Genomic DNA, 19,370 nt, shown 5'->3' on the forward strand with positions numbered 1-19,370 from the left:
GGTTTGGAAATAAAAGTAAGATTACTGAATATTGTAATAGAATATTAGCATTTAGCTTATTACAGTGAAAAAAAATCCCATTTCATTTGGAATGCATAGTTTTCACTTAGTAAGGGACTAAGGACAAAAATGTTGAAGATGTTTTCTTAGGAAGTAAACAATGATACAAAGATCCACAATGTTTAAATACCTCCTTTAGACATTCAGACTTGGTGAGCTCTGTTGTCTCTTTCACAGGGAAATGGGGGAAAATCAGACCATGGTCGCAGAATTCATCCTTCTGGGGTTTCCCTTAAGCCCAAGGATTCAGATGCTTTTCTTTGGGCTCTTCTCCCTGTTCTATGCCTTCACCCTGCTGGGTAACGGGGTCATCCTGGGGCTCATCTCACTCGACTCCAGACTGCACACCCCCATGTACTTCTTCCTCTCACACCTGGCTATTGTTGACATAGCCTATGCCTGCAACACGGTGCCCCAGATGCTGGTGAACCTCCTGAATCCAGCCAAATCCATTTCCTTTGCTGGCTGCATGACACAGACCTTTCTCTTTTTGAGTTTTGCTCATACTGAATGTCTTCTCCTGGTGGTGATGTCCTATGATCGGTACGTGGCCATCTGCCACCCACTCCGGTATGCTGCCATCATGAGCTGGAGAGTGTGCATCACCCTGGCAGTAACTTCCTGGATTTTAGGAGTCCTCCTGGCCCTAGTACATCTAGTGTTACTCCTACCACTACCCTTCTGTGGACCTCAGAAAGTTAACCACTTTTTCTGTGAAATTATAGCTGTTCTCAAACTTGCCTGTGCAGATACCCACACTAATGAGATCATGGTTTTGGCTGGGGCAGTGTCTGTGCTGGTCGGACCATTTTCCTCAATTGTGATATCTTACATTCATATTCTGCGTGCCATTCTAAACATCCAGTCAGGGGAGGGGCGCCAGAAAGCCTTCTCCACCTGCTCATCCCACCTCTGTGTGGTTGGACTCTTTTATGGTACAGCCATTATCATGTATGTTGGACCCCGATATGGGAACCTCCAGGAGCAGAAGAAATATCTCCCCCTGTTTCACAGCCTTTTCAATCCCATGCTCAACTCACTGATCTATAGTCTGAGAAACAAAGAAGTCAAAGCTGCTCTAAAAAGGTTGCTTGAAAAAGAGAGAACTTCATGAAAGCCTTATAGAATAATAAAATAACTGAGTTTAAAGCGACATGAGAAGTCATCTCATCCAATAACTACACAGGATACATAAACATGTCCCAGGGCAGCCTTTTCATCTTCTTGAAATTTTCCTATGACCACATCCTGAGAAAGCCCATTCCACTTTCCTGCCTCTGCCATTGAAGGTCAGTGCTGCACAAGAAAATGAAAATATCTTCCAACTAGCTGTGCAGTGTATACACTTTCAATATGGTTATGTGAAATATTCTGAATAAGAGGAAATAAATTGGCTTATTTTTTTTCTGTAATCAGGATGTGTAGACAAAATTTTATAGAATAAAGCAAGGTATTGGTAGAATATTTAATATACAAGAATCGAGAGAGATTTATAGCATAGTAATTATTTAAATATTTTAAATTCAACACCTGTCATCTCCTTCAAAAATAGGTCTACTTCTAAAATATTTGTATAGATTCCTATATATACCTATAATAGTGATGTTTCCTAAGGCATAATCAACTGAAACTAGGAAGAGTATGAGCCATGGCATCAAGGGAAAGAATTAAGAATGTAACTGTGACGCAACTAACAACCAGAAACCCCCAAAGAATGTCATGCTAATAAACATGTAGATATATTGGAGCTTTCTCTGTCACTCTTTTTCTCTGCTTCTGGAGTGTAGGTGGAGATCTGCGGAATACAGAGCTAGAGGGAAGAGAGCAGAATGGAAGTCACTGAGAGTCCTTGAAAGAACTATACTTACTCTCGTTGGTTTGGTCAATTGTCTCCTATGGGAAATGACCAACACTTGGAGAAAACATCCTGGCAAATAAGAACAGGTTGTAACTGTTGTGATGACTTGTTGACCAATAATACTAGACCTGTAAATTATCAGGAATACTTTGATTTTAAATTAAGAGATTTTAGGTAAGTTAAATAAGCATTTTACTCCAAACTTGAAACTCCAGCACTCAGCTAAGAAGTGATAGAAAGTAGTTAAGTAGTGGATAAGAATATATAAAGAGACTTTCTGTTTTCAGTTCTTTCCTCAAATTATATACTAAATTAAACCTGCTAAATACTTAAGCTGTAGGAAAGGGAAATATTCAACTTCTAAAATAAGTTGGTTTTTATTTTTCGGTGAAAGTGGTTTTAAAGACAAAAATATACACACTTCTCTCTTACAAAGCCTCCCTTTTGTAAGGACATCTTCTATGCAAGCATTACTCAATGACCAAAAATAGGTTAAAAACACGATTTTGAGTTCAGATAGAGCTGAGTTTTTACAAGATTCTGCCATGTGCTAGATGTGCAAGCTTTTGCAATGTACTTAAATTCTTTGGAATTTAGATTTATTATGTATAAAATGAGTTCACTAATACAAAGCTCACATTGTTGTAAAGAGGAAACACTATGTGCAAAATGCTTAGCAGAATCCATGAGGCATAGTAAGAGCTCAATAAAAGGTAATTATTAATATTATCTAATGCATGCATTTATCAGATCTTTAAAATACAAGGACTATGACTTAGAAATGAGACAACGGAAAATGAGATTTCCTACTATACTCGAAAAAAGCAGAAATATTAAAAAATGTAAATGCAAAATGCCAAGATTTCAAATAATTTATGAAGTAAATGACTCAGAGTCTTTCCTTTGAAAGAAATAATAAATAGTTTAAAATTTCAAACGCATATATGTGTGTGTATATATATGTATGTACATCAGTACATACACACAATGTGTGTGTTCCTTTTTGTTTATCTCTTTCATTCATTATGATGTTTGTGAGACTCACTCAGGTTGTTGCATGTAGCTCTATTTCATTAATTTTAATTGCTTCATACCATTATATTGTATAAACATATCACAATTTATCCAATATATTTCTGGTAGATATTTGAGCTGCCTACAGTTTTGACTATAATAAATAATTTTCCACAGGTACTATTACACATGTCTTTTGGGGGCCATATGCAACCATCCCTTTTTTCTCCCTATTTATTTATTTTTTATTGCGGTAACATTGGTTTATAACATTATATAAATTTCAGGAGTACGTCATTAAATTTCAATTTCTGTGTAGATTACATCATGTTCACCACCCAAAGACTAATTACAATCCATCATCATACACACGTACCTAATCATCCCTTTTTCCCTCCACCCTCCCCTTTCCCCTCTGGTAACTACCAATACAATCTCTGCCTTTATGTGATTGTTTGTTGTTTTTATCCTATACTTATGAGTGAGATGATACGGTATTTGACTTTCTCCCTCTGACTTATTTCACTTAGGATATTACCCTCAAGGTCCATCCGTGTTTTCACAAATGGCCGGATTTCATTGTTTCTTATGGATGAGTAGTATTCCATTGTGAATATATACCACATCTTCTTTATCCATTCATCCCTTGATGGGTACCTAGGTTGCTTCCAAGTCTTGGCAATTGTGAATAATGCTGCAATGAACACAAAGGTGCATGTATCATTACCCATTCATAGTTTCATGTTCTTTGGATAAATACTCCCGCAGTGGAATACCTGGACTGTATGGTAGTTCTATTCTTAATTTTTTGAGGAATCTCCATATTGTTTTCAACATGGCTGTACCAGTTTGCACTTCTATCAGCACAGAATGAGAGTTCTCTTTTCCCCATATCCTCTCCAACAATTATTTCCCGTCTTGTTAATCATAGCCTTCTGACTGGCATGAGATGATATCTCATTATAGTTTTAATTTGTATTTCCCTGACAATTAGTGATATTTCATGTGCTTGTTGGCCATCTGTATATCTTCTTTGGAGAAATGTCTGTTCAGATCTGTGCACATTTTTTAACTGGGCTGTTAATTTTTTTGTTGTTGAGATGTAGGAGTTCTTTATGCATTTTGGGTATTAACCCTTTATCAGAATATGGTTGGCAAATATCTTCCCCAAATTGTTAGGCTGTCTTTTCATTTTGCTGATGGTTTCCTTTGCTGTGCAGAAGCATTTTAGTTTGATGTATTCACACTTGTTTACTTTTTCTATTGTTTCCCTTGTCCAGTGAGACATGGTACTTGAAAATATGCTGCTAAGACTGATGTCAAAGAGTGTATTGCTATATTTTCTGCTATAAGTTTCATGGTTTTAGTTCTTACATTCAAGTCTTCAATCCATTTGGGGTTAGTTTTCGTGTATGGTGTAAGATAATGATCTACTTTCATTATTTTGCATGTGGCTGTCCAATTTTCCCAACACCATTTATTGAAGAGACTTTCCTTTCTCCATTGTACATTCTTGGCTCCCTTGTCAAAAATTAGCTGTCCATAGATGTTTGGGTTTATTTAAGGGCTCTTGATTCTGTTTCATTGGTCTGTGTGTCTGTTTTTGTGCTAGTGACATGCTGTTTTGGTTTCTATACCTTTGTAGTATATATTGAAATGAGAGAGTGTTGTACCTCCAGCTTTGTCATTTTTCTAGGATTCCTTTGGCTATTCAGAGTCTTCTGTTATTCCACATAAATTTTAGGACTCTTTGTTCTATTTCTGTGAAAAACGTCATTGGAACTCTAATAGGGATTGCATTGAATGTGTAGATTGCTTTAAAGAGTATTGACATTTTAACTATGTTAATTTTTCCAATCCAAGAGTACAGAATATCTTTCCATTTCTTTGTGTCTTCTTCAGTTTCTCTCAACAATGTCTTAGAGTTTTCAGTGTACAGATCTTTCACCTCTTTGGTTCAGTTTTTTCCTAGGTATTTTATTCTTTTTGTTGCAGTTGTAAATGGGATTGCATTCTTATTTTCTCTTTCTGCTACTTTATTGTTAGTGTATAGAAACACAACTGATTTATCTATGTTGATTTTGTATCCTGCATCTTTACTATTCATTTATTATTTCTAAAAGGTTTTGGTGGATTCTTTAGAGTTTTCTATATGTAGAATAATGTAATCTGCAAATAGTGACAGTTTCACTTCTTCCTTTTCAATGTGGATCTCTTTTATTTATTTTTCTTGCCTGATTGCTCTGGCTAGGACTTCCAATGCTATGTTAAATAAGAGTGGTGACAGTGGGCATCCATGTCTGGTTCCTGTTCTTAGAGGGATAGCTTTCAGTTTTTCTTCCTTGAGAATGATATTAGCTGTGGGTTTGTCATATACGGACTTTCTTATTTTGAGCTACTTTCCTTCTATATCCATTTTATTCAGCTTTTATCATAAACGCATGCTGTATCTTGTCAAATCCTTTCTCTGCACCTATTGAGATGATCATGTGATTTTTGTTCTTCATTTTGTTAATGTGGTGTATCACATTGATGGATTTATGGATGTTGAACCATCCCTGAATCCATGGAATAAATCCCACTTGATCAATATTGGCTTCATAGAATGAGTTAGGAACCTTCCTTTCCTATTCAATTTTTTGGAAGCGTTTGAGAAGGATAGGTATTAAATCTACTTTGAATGTTTGGTAGAATTTACCAGGGAAGCCATCTGATCCTGGACTTTTATATTTGGGGAGGGTTTTGATTACTGTTTTGATCTCCTTGCTGGTGATTGGTCCATTCAAATTCTCTATTTCTTCGTGATTCAGTTTTGGAAGGTTGTATGATTCTAAGAATTTATCCATTTCTTCTCAATATCCAATTTGTTGGTGTATAGCTTTTTGTAGTGTTCTTTTATAATCTTTTGTATTTCAGAAGTGTCCATTGTAATTTCTCCTCTTTCATTTCTGATTTTCTTTATTTGAGACTTTTCCTTTTTTCTTGGTGAATCTAGCTAAAGTTTTGTCAATTTTGTTTATCTTTTCAAAGAACTAGCTCTTAGTTTCATTGACTTTTTCTATTTTTTTTAGTCTCTATTTCATTTATTTTTGCTCTGATTTTTATTACTTCCTTCCTTTTACTGATTTTTGCTTGGTTTATTCTTCTTTCTCCAGTTACTTTAGGTTCACTGTTAGATTGTTTATTTGGGATTTTTCTTATGTCTTGAGGTTAGCCTATATTGCTATAAACCTCCCTTTAGACCCACTTTTGCTTTATATCATAAATTTTGGCATGTTGAATTTTAATTTTCATTTTTTCCAGGTATTTTTTAATTTCTCCTTTGATCTCTTCATTGATCCAATCATTATTCAGTAGCATTTTATTGAATCTCCACATAGATGCAGCTTTTCTGATTTTCTTCCTTTATGTGATTTCTAGTTTCATACCATTGTGGTCAGAAAAGATGCTTGGTATTATTCAGCCTTCTTCAATTTACTGAACTTGTTTTGGGACCTAATATATGATCTATCCTGGAGAATGTTGCATGTTCATTTGAAAAGAATATGTATTCTCTGATTTTTGGATGAAATGTTCTGTATATATCTACTAAGTGCATCTGGTCTAATGTATCATTTAAGGCCAATGTTTCCTTATTGATCTTCTATTTGGATTATCTATCCATTGGTGTAAATGGAGTGTTAAAGTCCCCTACTATTATCATGTCACTGTCTATTTCTCCTTTTATGTCTGTTAACAATTGCTTTATATATTTAGGTGTGCCTATGTTGGGTTCATAGATATTTACAAATGTTATATCCTCTTGTTGGATTTTTCCCTTTATCATTATGTAGTGCCCTTCTTTGTCTCTTGTTACAGTTTTTGTTTTAAAGTGTATTTTCTCTGATATAAGTATTGCTACTCCAGCTTTCTTTTCATTGTCATTTGCATGAAATATGTTTTCCATCCCTTCACTTTCAGTTTATGAGTGTCTTTAGGTCCGAAGTGTCTCTTTATCTATGTATGTGGGGTCTTGTTTTTTTTCCAGTTGGCCACTCTGTGCCTTTTGATTGGAGCATTTAGTCCATTGACATATAAAGTAGCTATTGATGAGAATGTATTTATTGCCATTTTGTTACTTTGTTTTGGGTGTTTTAGTGGTTCTTCTCTGTTCTTTTCTCTCTCTCTTGCTCTCTTCCTTTGTGGCTTGATGGCTTTCTATAGTATTATGTTTGGGCTCCTTTCTCTTAATTTTTTGTGTATTTTTCATAGGTTTCTGGTTTGTGATTACCATGGGATTCATATATAATAACCTACGTATATAGCAATCTATAATAAGTTGATTGTCTCTTTAGTTTGACATCTTGCTAAAAGCTCTACTCCTTTACTCCCCTCCTCCTACGTTTTATGTTTTGATCTTATATCTAACCTCCTTTATTGTGTGTGTGTATCCATTACCCTCGTATCATGGAAACAGATAATTTTATTACTTGTGTCTTTTGACCTTCATATTATCTTCATAGGTGGTTGATCTGCTACCTTTACTGTATATTTGCCTTTATCAGTGATTTTATTGCTTTTTTTTATTTTTCATAATTTTCTTATTCTTATTTGTAGTCTTCCCTCTTTTCCACTTAAATAGGTCCCTTTAGTATTTCTTGTAAGACTGGTTTCTTGGTGACAAACTCATTTATTTTTTGCTTGTTTGGCAAACTCTATCTTTCCTTCCATTCTGAATGATAACTTTTGCAGGTAGAGTATTCTTAGCTGTAGGTTCTTTTCCTTTCAGCACTTTAAATACATTGTGCCACTCCCTTCTAGCCTGTAAGGTTTCTGCTGAGAAGTCAGCTGATAGCCTTATGGGACTTCCTTTGTATGTAACTTGTTGCCTTCTCTTGTGGGTTTTAGAATCTTCTCTTTGTCTTTAATTTTTGACATTTTAATTATAATGTTTCTTGATGTGGGCCTCATTGGGTTTATCTTGTTTGGTGCTTTCTGTACTTCCTGTACCTGGATCTCTGTTTCCTTCCCTATGTTACAAAAGTTTTTGACTATCATTCTTTGAATAGGTTCTTTGCCCCTTTCTCTCTCTCTTCTCCTTCTAGGACACCTAAATACAAATGTTAGTGTGCTTGATGTTGTCCCAGTGTTCTCTTAGACTCTTCTTGTTCTTTTTAGTTCTTTTTTCTTTTATCTGTTCAGCTTAGGTGATTTCCTCTAGTCTTTCATCCAGCTTGCTGATATGTTCTTCTGTATCACCTACTCTGCTATTGAGTCCCTCTAGTGAAATTTTCATTTCCAGTATTGTATTCTTCCTTTCTGTTGGTTATTTTTTATATTTTCCAAATCTTTGTTGATGTTCTCACTGAGTTCATCTATTCTTCTCCCAAGATCAGTGAGCATCCTTAGGACTTTTTGATTGAACTCTGTGTCAGGCAGATTGTTTATTTCTGTCTATTTAGTTTTTTCACTGGAGTTGTCTCTATTCACTTACTTGGAACATATTCCTTTGCCTCCTCATTTTGCTTCATTCTCTATGTTTCTATCAATGTCTTAGGTGGGTCAATTACATCTTCTGACCTTGGAGAGGTGGCCATATTTAAGAGATGTCTTATTTGTTTTTCCATCTCATCACCAGTTCCAAATGTTCCCGGAGTGACCCCTGAGTGGGCTATGTATGTCCTTCTGTTGTGGCAGGGTTGCTCTTACTGCAGGTGCTCAGGGAGGCTAGGTTGTCCCCCTTGCCAGCTGGTTGGAATGCTCAGTTGCGTGTGGCTTCTATGGACACGTCAGTCACTTTATCAGGCATGGGGAGCCCCAGCACAGTTGGCTGAAAGGTCTAATATCACATTCCTGTTGCAGTTTTTCTGTTAAGTGAGTAGGCCTCCAGAGTGGCTGGTTGCTAGACTCAAGGGCTTACCTTTGCTGTAGCCCTCAAGCCTGCAAGGCTGTTTTCAGCTTTCTCAAGATTGCAGCTGAGTTTGGCTGGCTCCAGGCATGGGAGCACTCAATTGTTTCAGGCTTTGGAAGTTGAGGCCAATCTCCTATGTGGCTATTTGAGAAGCACAAGTCTTCTGCAGCTGATAGGCCCCAAAGACCACAGGACCACACAACCCATCAACACAGTCCTGCCCCATGTGCACACCCCAACCCCCCAAAAGAACTCAGTCACAGCACTGAAAATACCACACACACTCCACCAATGCCCCATACACTCCAGCCGTGCCTTGTGCACACACTTTGCCCTGCAGAGGCACAGCCACTCACCTGTCTGCTGAGGATCCAGGCACCCAGCCTACGAAGACCCACAAGTTGACCAAGGTCTTGCTGTTGGTTGGGGCCAGTCCCTAGGGCATGCTGCTTGCCCTGGCTAACTGGTTTAATTTGGTGCTCTAGTGGATCAGGCAGACCCTGGGCTAAGAAGCCAGGGGAAGAACTCCAATGGCATCTTCCAGTGTCTGTGTCAGCATGCCTCTACTAGATCACAATGATAGCTGCCACCAATGTCTCAGTCCCTGGAGAGGTCTCACCTCTCACTGAGATGCACCCATAGCCTATCAGGCAAGTCACTTTTCACCAAATAAATGTATCCCTTTCTTTCTGGTGATTTTAGTTTGCTTTCTGAAACAGGTGAATTTGTACATGGGCCCTTTAAGAGCTAGCTTTTTTCCCCTTATGACCAACAGCTTTTCTGGGAGTATTCCCCATTGTTGTTGGTAGCCAGCAAAGCCAGATATCATGAGACTTGTTTCAGTTTTACTGAGTCCAAAGGATGCTTATAGCAGTTATACCACCCCCCTCAGGTCCCACACTCCTCTGGGGAAGGCTTCACACCTTAGAATTGCTCTCTGCTGTCTATGAAGCACTGTGGCTTGTGAAGGTGGCTTTTTTCCTCTCCAGAAAGGAATTTCTGCCTCTTCCACCTCAGTCAGGACTCTCCCTTGTTGTGGAGCTTCTTTTTATCCAGTTTTCAGTTCTCTCTCAGGGGTTATTGTTCCAAGGGTACTTGCAAATTCATTGTGTCCATGGGAGGAGGTGAGTTCACACTCTGCCTATACCACCATCTTGACACATTTCTCCTCATATAAGCAGTTAATACTTTAAATTTTCCTCAAAGCTCTGCCTCAGTTGCCAGGTACAAATTTTGTATTTTGCATTTTCTTGTTATTCAATTCCAAATATATTTCTTGTTTCCTTTGTTATTTCTTTAACTTATAGATTATTTAAAAGAATGGGATTTAATTTCCACATATTTGGGAATTTTCCAGAGGTCTTTGCTTACTTGCTTCTAATTTAATTCCATTATGTTTAAAGAAAATGCTCTTTATGATATTAATTATTTTACATGTGCTGAAATTTGTATTCTTCTGTTGCTGGATGGAGTGTTCTAAAAATGTCAGTTAGGTCAGATTGTTTCCAGTCTGCTACATCTTTAATGGTTTTGTTGAATCTATCAAATACTGTCAGAGTGATGTTAATATCTCCAATAATAGTGGTGGATTTGTCCATTGATTTTTTTATGTATTTGTATTTCTGTTATTAGATTAAAATATTTATGTGTTCTGGATTAATCAATACCTTTAATAGCATATAATGTCCCCTCTTGCCCTGGTAATATCTTTTATTTTGCTAATTACTTCATTTTATGTGAATAAAGTCACTCTAGATTTCTGATTCTAGTATTGCATGATATATCTTTTTCATCTTTTTACTTTTCTCTACATGTTTATATTAGAAATGGGCTAATTTTAGAGAGCACATAGCTGGTTCTTTCTATTTTACCCTACATTCTGTCCTCTGTCTTTTAATTATCATGTTTATACAAATTTCATTTAATGTCATTAAGGGTAAACTTGCCTTTAATTCTATCAGCTTGCTATTTCCCTTCATTTTTGTCTCATTTCTTCTTTGTTTTCCTTTTCTGCACCTCTACCTTTTTATTTAAATTATTTTAATTTTCTTATTTTACATGTATTGGACTCTTTCAAGGGAGTGATAAGATTTGAAAGGACTTTCCACAAACTCCTGTCTCTGTAAATGACACTGGATGAGTCAATGCAGTGGATAGCAGGAGTGTTCTTGAGATCCATTCCTGAAAGCCAACCTGTGTGACTAGCAGTAACTTAACTATAATTTGGAGTGACTGTGAATCACACTACAATGTGTCCCACTGAATTCAAACTAGATATGCCTATAATGGTTTGATTACTATCCCTCCAAAATACATGCCCGATCAGAACTTCAGAAAGTGACCATATTTGGAAATAGCATGTTCACAGATGTAATTAGTTAAGGATATTGAGAATAAATCATCCTGGATTTAAAGTAGGCCCTAAATTCAATGGCTGTTATCTTGATAAGAGGAGGAGAAGACACAAAGAGCCACATGGAGAAGAAAGCCAGGTGAAAACAGAAGTAAGCAGAGATTGGAGTTATGCTGACACAAGCCAAGGAACATTTGAGGCCACCAGAACCTGGAAGAGGTAAGAAAGGATTCTTTCCTAGAGTCTGCAGAGGGAGCATGACCCTACTGACTTCTTGATTTTGAACTTCTAGCCTCCAGAACCATGAGAGAATAAATTGCCGTGGTTTTCAGCCACCCAGTTGTGGTACTTTGTTATGGCAGCCCTAAGAAATGAATATAGTACCCCAACTCAATTTTTCCTTTGCTAGATTCCTGAAATGCTCACGGCCACCCCAGTCTACCTGCCAGTAGGGTAAGTTTGAAAGATGGAAAATAAGAATGGAAAGTGACATCAATCCAACCAATTTCAGTTAAAATTCTTAATTTTGAAAAAATTCATAAAGCATATTTTACAAAAAAACACAGCCAGGTACCTTGGAGGACCCTGTGTAAGTAAGAAGCCCTGAAGCTTCAGCTTTATTGGCTTCATGGGAAATCCACTTCTGACACAGGAGGGGAGAGTTGACTACAGATACAATGTCCTGAGATGACCACAGAGTATCTGTAAGGAATGATCACACAAGTGGGCACGAATCCTATGCTGAGAAAGAGGGTGATAAGAGGAAATGTAGGGGGATTGGTAACGGATAAAACAATGTGCTAGAGCTAATGTAATAGAGGTCATGGTGGGGTCAAAATTCATTGGAATCATACTCTATGGTTTGAACTGGAAAAACAGAAATAATGGTCAGAGAATGGGGTACTTGATAAGGAGATGTTAGATGTAGTGCAATGATTGGCAATAAACAGGTCTACAGTATGGTCACAGAAGTGGGTGACTGAGAGTGGGATAGAGGACAAAAACACTGGAAGGAGAGAAGAAGTCAAGTAACTGAGAGGCCAGGATGCCAAATGGATCTTCTGCATAGATGTAGAAATTGCCACACGTGATGACAGAATTAGTGGTAAATCACTGTAAAATTAGGAGCATGCATGGTAAATGATGAAAATAAGAGGGGTTTATGGTGCTATAGTCTGATAGTGTATGCTCAAAGGAGCTGGAGTCATTTCACAGAAGCCAAGAGCAATGGTCTTGAAGTGGCAGAGGCTCCAGAAAGATACCCTCTTCACCTTCTGACCCTGTGTTAGTGGAAAATGAGAATTTAAGTGTCTGTATGTGAGAGAGCAGAGGGGAATCAGAGTTCTCAGTGAACAGTCAGGTTGAAGTTAAAGCAAGAAAGACAAGAATGCATTCAAGGAAGGCGCTTAGAATACAGAGCATCTTGCTGATAACGGAGCATGAGTTTCAGGGGACAATTGGGAATGACTGTGGTCTCAGAGGAGGCTAGTATTTGGGTCAGATGTGTAGGCCAAATTGTGGAAAAAGCCCAGATGACTAAGGACAACCTGTAACGTGTGGACTTCCTGCCCAGGCTCAGATTGACAGGATTGTGGAGCAGGAAAGAATTGCTTGGAATCGTCTCTTGAGGAAAAGTGATTCATCAGATTTAGTTCAAACCTCTTTCCAGACTCTGCGCTCTATCCATGTCCTCATCCCCGTGGGGGCAGCAGTTTCATTTTGTACTCACCACTCTGCCTTTTATTTCTTCCCTTTCAGCACACAAAAATTTACATCTTTTAATGTTTATTTTACACTTAGAAGGCTTTATCTTGTTGCCTGTCCTATCACAATTTAATTTTCCTGTTCTTCAGTCCTTTATTTTAAGCCATCTTTTGTTGCCTGAAGTTGTTCGCACATTTTGTTGCTGTAATTGTTATAGTCTTAATGAAAGATGAGTGGGTAATAATTTTATTGAGTTCTTGCATATGTAAATATGTATTTCTGTCACCACTTAAAAGGGAATGATGTCAATAGAATAAAAAGACAAGCCATCGACTAGGAGAAAATTTTTGCAAAAGACATATCTGATAATTGTTATCCAAGATATACAAAGAACTCTTAATTTCAACAATCAGAAAACAACAAGATTAAAAAATGACCCAAATACCTTAACAGACATCTCACCAAAGAAGATAAGATGCAGATGGCGAAGAAACATGAAGAAATGCTCTATATCATATGTCATCAGGGAAATGTAAATTAAAACATTAATTTAATACCACTACATACCCTGTTTGACAAGGTGCTGTCAAGTGGATTCCAACTCCCAGCGAGTACAGAAGAGCAGAACCCTGCTGGGCCTTTTTTTTGCCATCCTTTCACCTCACGGCACTGTATCAGACAATGCTCTGCTACTACACATACAGTTTTCATGGACGATTCTTTTGGAAGTAGGTGACTAGGTCCTTCTTCCCAGTTTGTCTTAATTTGGAAGCTCCCATGAACCTTGTCCACCATGAGTGACCCTGCTGGTATTTGAAATACCTGTGCCATAGCATTCAGCATCACAGCAACATCAAGTTTCCAAATATGACAGCCAACAGGCAGTGATGTGGTTCCCTGACTGGGAAATGAACCTGGGACCGCTGTGGTGAGAGCGCTGAATCTTAACCACTAGACCACCAGGGGTGGGCACACATCTGTTAAAATGGCCAAAATCCACAACAATGAAAACACCAAATGCTTGTTCAAATATGGAACAACAAAACCTCTCGTTCATTGCTGGTGGGGATGCAAAATGATATAGGCACTTTAGAAGATAGTTTGGCAGTACCTTACAAAACTAAACATACTTTTACCATAAGATCTAGCAATAATGCATCTTGGTATTTACCCATAGGCATCAAAAATATGTCCACACAAAACCTGAATACAAACGTTTATCATAGTTTGATTCATAATTACCAAAAGCTGAAAGCAAACAAGATGTCCTTCAGTATCTGAATGGATAAACTTTGGTACATACAGACAATGGAATATTATTCAATTTCAAAAAGAAATAACTATTAAACCATGAAAAGACCTAGAGAAAACTTAAATGCATATTACTAAGTGAAAGAAACCCATCTGAAAAGGCTATATACTATATGGTTCCAATGACATTCTGACCCATTTTTGCCACCTGGAGGTAGGTTTGCAGTGATATATAATTGATATGTACTATTTGGTATTTCTTTTTATAGCTTTTTCTGGTTTTTTACACCTATGAATAGAAAGAGAAATTAACTAATGGAATAATTTGGAGGATCAAAATGCAAAATAATCTTGGTTGGTTGGTGTGATGTATGAAAATCAATAATAACAATTAGCAGAGCTAAATATATACACTTTCACTTAAGTTTAAAAAAAAGAGCAATGGGTGTGGAAACTTTGTAACCAGTTTTTAGGAAAAAAGTCTTCGGAAATTAGTCAAATAAAAGACTACGGTGATAGATAATTTTAGAAACAGATAGTGGTGATGTTTTCACAACATTTCAAATGTAGTTAATGCCACTGAACTGTACACTTAAATATGGCTAAAATGGCAGATCTTGTGTTACATATATGTTACTGCAATAAAAAAATTAGAGTGAAACCACAGATATTTTGCATCTTAAAAGCAAATTTGATTCTTGAAAACCAAGTGAAATCCAATATACTGGTCTGAACAAATATTGTGTCATATGTTCTTTATTTCAGGATATAATATCACACTCTAGATTAAGGCAGAATTGGAGTTGAAAGACCTACCATTGCTGTTATTTAAGAAAGAGTTGAAGAAACCATTTGTGATTATCCAGGAGGAAATGATGTTGTTCTACAAATATCTGGAGTATTGTTGTGTAGAAACAGGAAAAGGCATTCTCCATTCAGTTCCACAAGGTAAAAGTAGACTTTATCACTGGAATTCATCTATCTATTCATTCCACAAACCAGGTCTGCTTGATGAAGCTCTGGGTCATTCCTTTATACATTGAACAGGCTAATAAAATTAAAAATGGGCAGATGAAGTCTAAACACCACTGGATAACTGAGAGATGATGATCAAAGAAGAGGCCCTCTCATGGATAACTGACACATAAGTTATCAGGTATGGGCCTACATAAGGAAATTCATCAATCATGTGGAGGAAAATGTTATTCAGATGCAAGGATCTGACCATAATAGTCTTCTTTAGTGTGAGTGTGGAAGTCCCATCTATACTTATCTGATCTCCTTTTTGGTGTTGATCTTAGATAGCAAGAAGTTCTTACAGTCTTTATCCTTTATCTCTGAATTTTTCTAAAACTTTCTGGAGAGCAGCCATAACTTCCTTATTCCTCAAGCTGTAGATCAATGGGTTCAACATAGGTGCCACCACAGAATAGAATAGAGCAACCATCTTCTCTTCTTCCATTGAGGAGGCTGACTGTGGCCTCAGGTAGGTGAATATGGCTGCGCCAAAGCACATGCAAACCACAGTGAGGTGGGAGGCACAAGTCCCAAATGCTTTGCGGCGTCCCTGAGTAGAACGAATGCGCAGAATGGCAGCAACTATACGACCATAGGAGAAGAGGACCAGAGAACAGGGAAGCATGATCACCAGAAATCCTGAGATGGCCGCCATGACCTTGTTGAAGGAGATGTCCACACAGGCTAGCTGTAGCACTGCTAGGGTCTCACAGGCAAAGTGATTGATAACATTGTGACACAGAGGAAGCCGGAAGGTGATGATTGTTTCCATCAGAGAATTCATGAAACCAGCCACCAAGCAGCCGGCAGCCAGCCCCAGGCACAGCCCTCCATGCATGATGACTATGTAGTGAAGTGGGTGGCATACTGCCACATAGCGGTCATAGGCCATGGCTCCCAGCAAGAAGAACTCAGACCCACCCAATGCCAGGGACACGTAGAACTGGAGCACACAACTGTGGAATGGGATGGACTTCTGAGCTGAGAGAAAGTGGGCCAGCATTTGTGGGGCAAAGCTGTTTGAATAGCAAAGGTCCACAAAGGATAAAACACTAAGGAAGAAGTACATGGGGGTATGAAGCCTGCTGTCCAGTCTGATCAGGGCAAGAATGAGGACATTTCCCACAGTAGTCACCACGTACATGGCCAGGATCAGGACAAAGAGGGAGACCTGAGTCCCCCATTCACTGGACAGCCCCAGCAGAATAAACTCTCTCACCCATATCTGGGTTTTATTTTCCTGGCCCATGAGTTTCTGAGGAGCAAATTAAAGATGTCAAAATAGCAAATTATGTAAACTCGGGATTGGAAGGGTGGCTTTTGGACCATATAGAGAACCTATCCGTGTGAGCTTAAAGTTCTCCTGGAGCACCTCAGCCACATCATCAGCCAAAACTCTGCTTGAAGATATCCATAGATGAAAACACAGTGAGACCCGGATGTGCAGCTGGAAATCAAGGCAAAAAGAAGCTACATTCTTGGAATTCAATGTAGTGGAACATAATTTCTTCTCCTAAACATCAGCTCTTAAATGAGGGAAGGAAATTAATGAAGTATTTAGACTTAACATCCTGGTCAATTTAGTACTTATTATAGGGGTCAATTCCTGTCTTTCTGGTGAGAAAGTTTTTGGGCCACATGAAAGACATTTGTCTGAATTCTGCATGATGTTCATCACCATTTACCCTCTTTTGGTTTACTAGGTGTCTCAGACACAACTCTACTCACTCCCCAGTGGAATGTATCCATGAAACTCTGAATGTTGTAAATAATATTCTTATACTTTTTATTACTAAGTGATTTGGAATTTCTTTTCCATAGCTTGTCCTTTTATTTTGAGAGTGTCGAGTGGGAGGCTTGCTCTCCACCTACCTCTCACATCAGTGGTCCCGTTGGGTGAGATCAACCCAAGATGACCAACTTCAAGAATCAGGTGTTGCATGAAGAGAAGGTATAGACAGCTGCTAAAATTCATCCCTTATGCCCCCCAAGGGGAATTTAATGAAGGGCTTCATCATGTCAGGTTATTACTTAATAATGATGCTTTCTGAAGGAAGGGATAACTCACCTATTTCCCAGTATAACATTGAGCAGTCCTCACCAGTGAAGATAGAAGGATAGAAGATCAAGTCTTAATTATAGAATATGATGACATAGGCAGTAGTAGTTTCTTAATCCCAAAATGAAGTTTCTTTTATGTTTGCTCTCTTATAGAAGGAAAGAAATGCTCCACAGCTAAAGTATGCAGATGGGAGCCTGAGGACAGTACATGAAACATCATGTGACAGTACATGAAAGATCATTATTCCAATGGCTTCTATACTATTCATGCTGTAACTTTATATGGACAACAGACTACAACTGCACTGATCGAAAGCTTCCCATGTCAGCCTAAGAACTTTTAGAATGATTGTTAGAGACTGTGCCACTTATAACACAGGCAGTTGGGGGATTTAAGACTATAGTTCATTATCATAAAGATAGCAATATTCAGACAGTTACTCATAAAATATTCAGGATTTAGTATTGATTTGACAAGGTCCAAAATACTGAGGAATTTATTAAAAAGCGAGCTCTCAGAAATTAGTGTCACACAGAAATTAGTGGAAATGATCTATGTCAGATACCCAATTCAAGGCCTCCCCTGGAAGCTTTTAGTTATCCACACCAAAACTGGAACAAGCTACTCAGCTACAAAATTGGAAAAAAAATACACAATGCTTAAAGATGTAAGATTCTTCACTGTGTAAAAAGAATTCGAAATCTCCATGACAAAGAGTTAGTTTATAGTCAAGAATGATATTTTTCCAAATGTTCAAAATTAGCAGTTTGTTTAGCTTATGACTAAAAATCAATAGCACAGTCTCAGTCTTTTGTATTCCCTTCCTTGTTATTTTCTTTTGCATTATAGCTATTTGTACATTAATTTCTTTTTGTTCTGCCACATTTGACATTGGAATAAAAAATATTGTCATTATGCTGGTTGGAAAACTTCTTCATCTTGAAAACCCTGATAAAAATATGGACTGGTAATGTTTACAGTGCTCCCATTTGCCTACGTGAATGTACTTCTGACATGCCAACGTTTTTAGAGATTCACCAAAATCTAAAGAGAGCACACTGCAAAATACAGCTAAATGCAGCATCCATCCTTCTGCAGCCAACTGCTATGTTCCCAAGATATGGCTTCCTACACTCGTAGTTTCCAGGACATTTGCATTGAGGGCGTCATTAGGGTCATTTTTATAGGCAGGGAAGTTTTCTGGAAAATTCATTATAACTATTCTCTCTAGGGATGCTATTTTAAATCTAAATATTTGAATATTTGATCTGTTTCCTCCACGTGGAAATGTTTGCTTTTCCCCTTTCTTTATTTTCTCCTTTCCACATAAGATCACATACGTATATATCTATTTCAAGAATTGCTTAAAATCTAGATGATGAAGAAATAGTTATTTTGTGCTTATTGCTTTGTGTTAGGATTTAATCAAATAAACTAACAACTATGTAAATCACATTTAATAAAACTTACCAAAGTGGGATGAATTGTTTCCAAGAAGTATTTCTATTGTGACCTGTTCTTTAAAGGAATACCAGTGATTTGCCCCACATTCTGTGTAGGATTTATTCCAAATAACCCTCCTTCAGTCCTGTCTGCCAAGGGCACAGCTGTACCTGTGATGTGGCGCTCGTCCAGGTGTATCCGCAGGTGTCTATGTGCACACAGGTGGCATGGATGTGAAGTGATGCGTAATGGCAGATTCATTTACATTGTTTACACGTCTATAACCAGGACTTAAAGAAATACCAGTTCTAAAAACTCAAACAAACAACAACAAAACATCTAGTATTTTCCTACCTATCTCCAAAAACATATCCAAAAGGAGGGCTTTTGTGCTTAAAGCCATGTTATTTTTGCTCGTTAATGTAGTCAGGCAAGTGTATTTCCAAGTGGCATATTACTTGTATAAGGGATTTTGTGATTTTTAAATAAAATATATTTGATGTTTTTAAAAAGTGATGTGTTCAAATCAAAGTAAAATCTGTTTCTTGTAAATTTTTTTTCAAATATCTTACCCAAGTCAATGGCCCTGTGAATCAGTGAATGGCCAGGTTTGGTTTTAGAAAATCTCCTCAGTCTTGTCTAACATTCTGGTGGGAGATGACGAGAAGAAAACAAACAAGCTCCTGAAACCCTCCTGCCTAGCCAGCGTGCAAAACTT

The 19,370-nt window shown here is 37.6% G+C and overlaps 1 protein-coding gene and 1 pseudogene across 1 annotated transcript; one reads left to right on the forward strand and one right to left on the reverse strand.

The window, feature by feature from the left end:
• The first annotated feature begins 241 nt into the window (after window positions 1-241).
• LOC100051071 (olfactory receptor 2A25) lies at window positions 242-1,174 on the forward strand. The gene has a single exon (XM_001503744.3). The coding sequence runs from the start codon at window positions 242-244 to the stop codon at window positions 1,172-1,174; it is 933 nt and encodes a 310-aa protein (XP_001503794.3).
• On the reverse strand, window positions 15,455-16,396 carry OR2Q1P (olfactory receptor family 2 subfamily Q member 1, pseudogene; annotated as a pseudogene).

This window comes from Equus caballus, chromosome 4, assembly GCF_041296265.1.
Source record: "Equus caballus isolate H_3958 breed thoroughbred chromosome 4, TB-T2T, whole genome shotgun sequence".
NCBI lineage: Eukaryota > Metazoa > Chordata > Mammalia > Perissodactyla > Equidae > Equus > Equus caballus.

What these genes read in the sequence shown, in the direction of transcription:
- LOC100051071 (XM_001503744.3), top strand. Translation starts at nt 242, where the DNA reads ATGGGGGAAAATCAGACCATGGTCGCAGAATTCATCCTTCTGGGGTTT.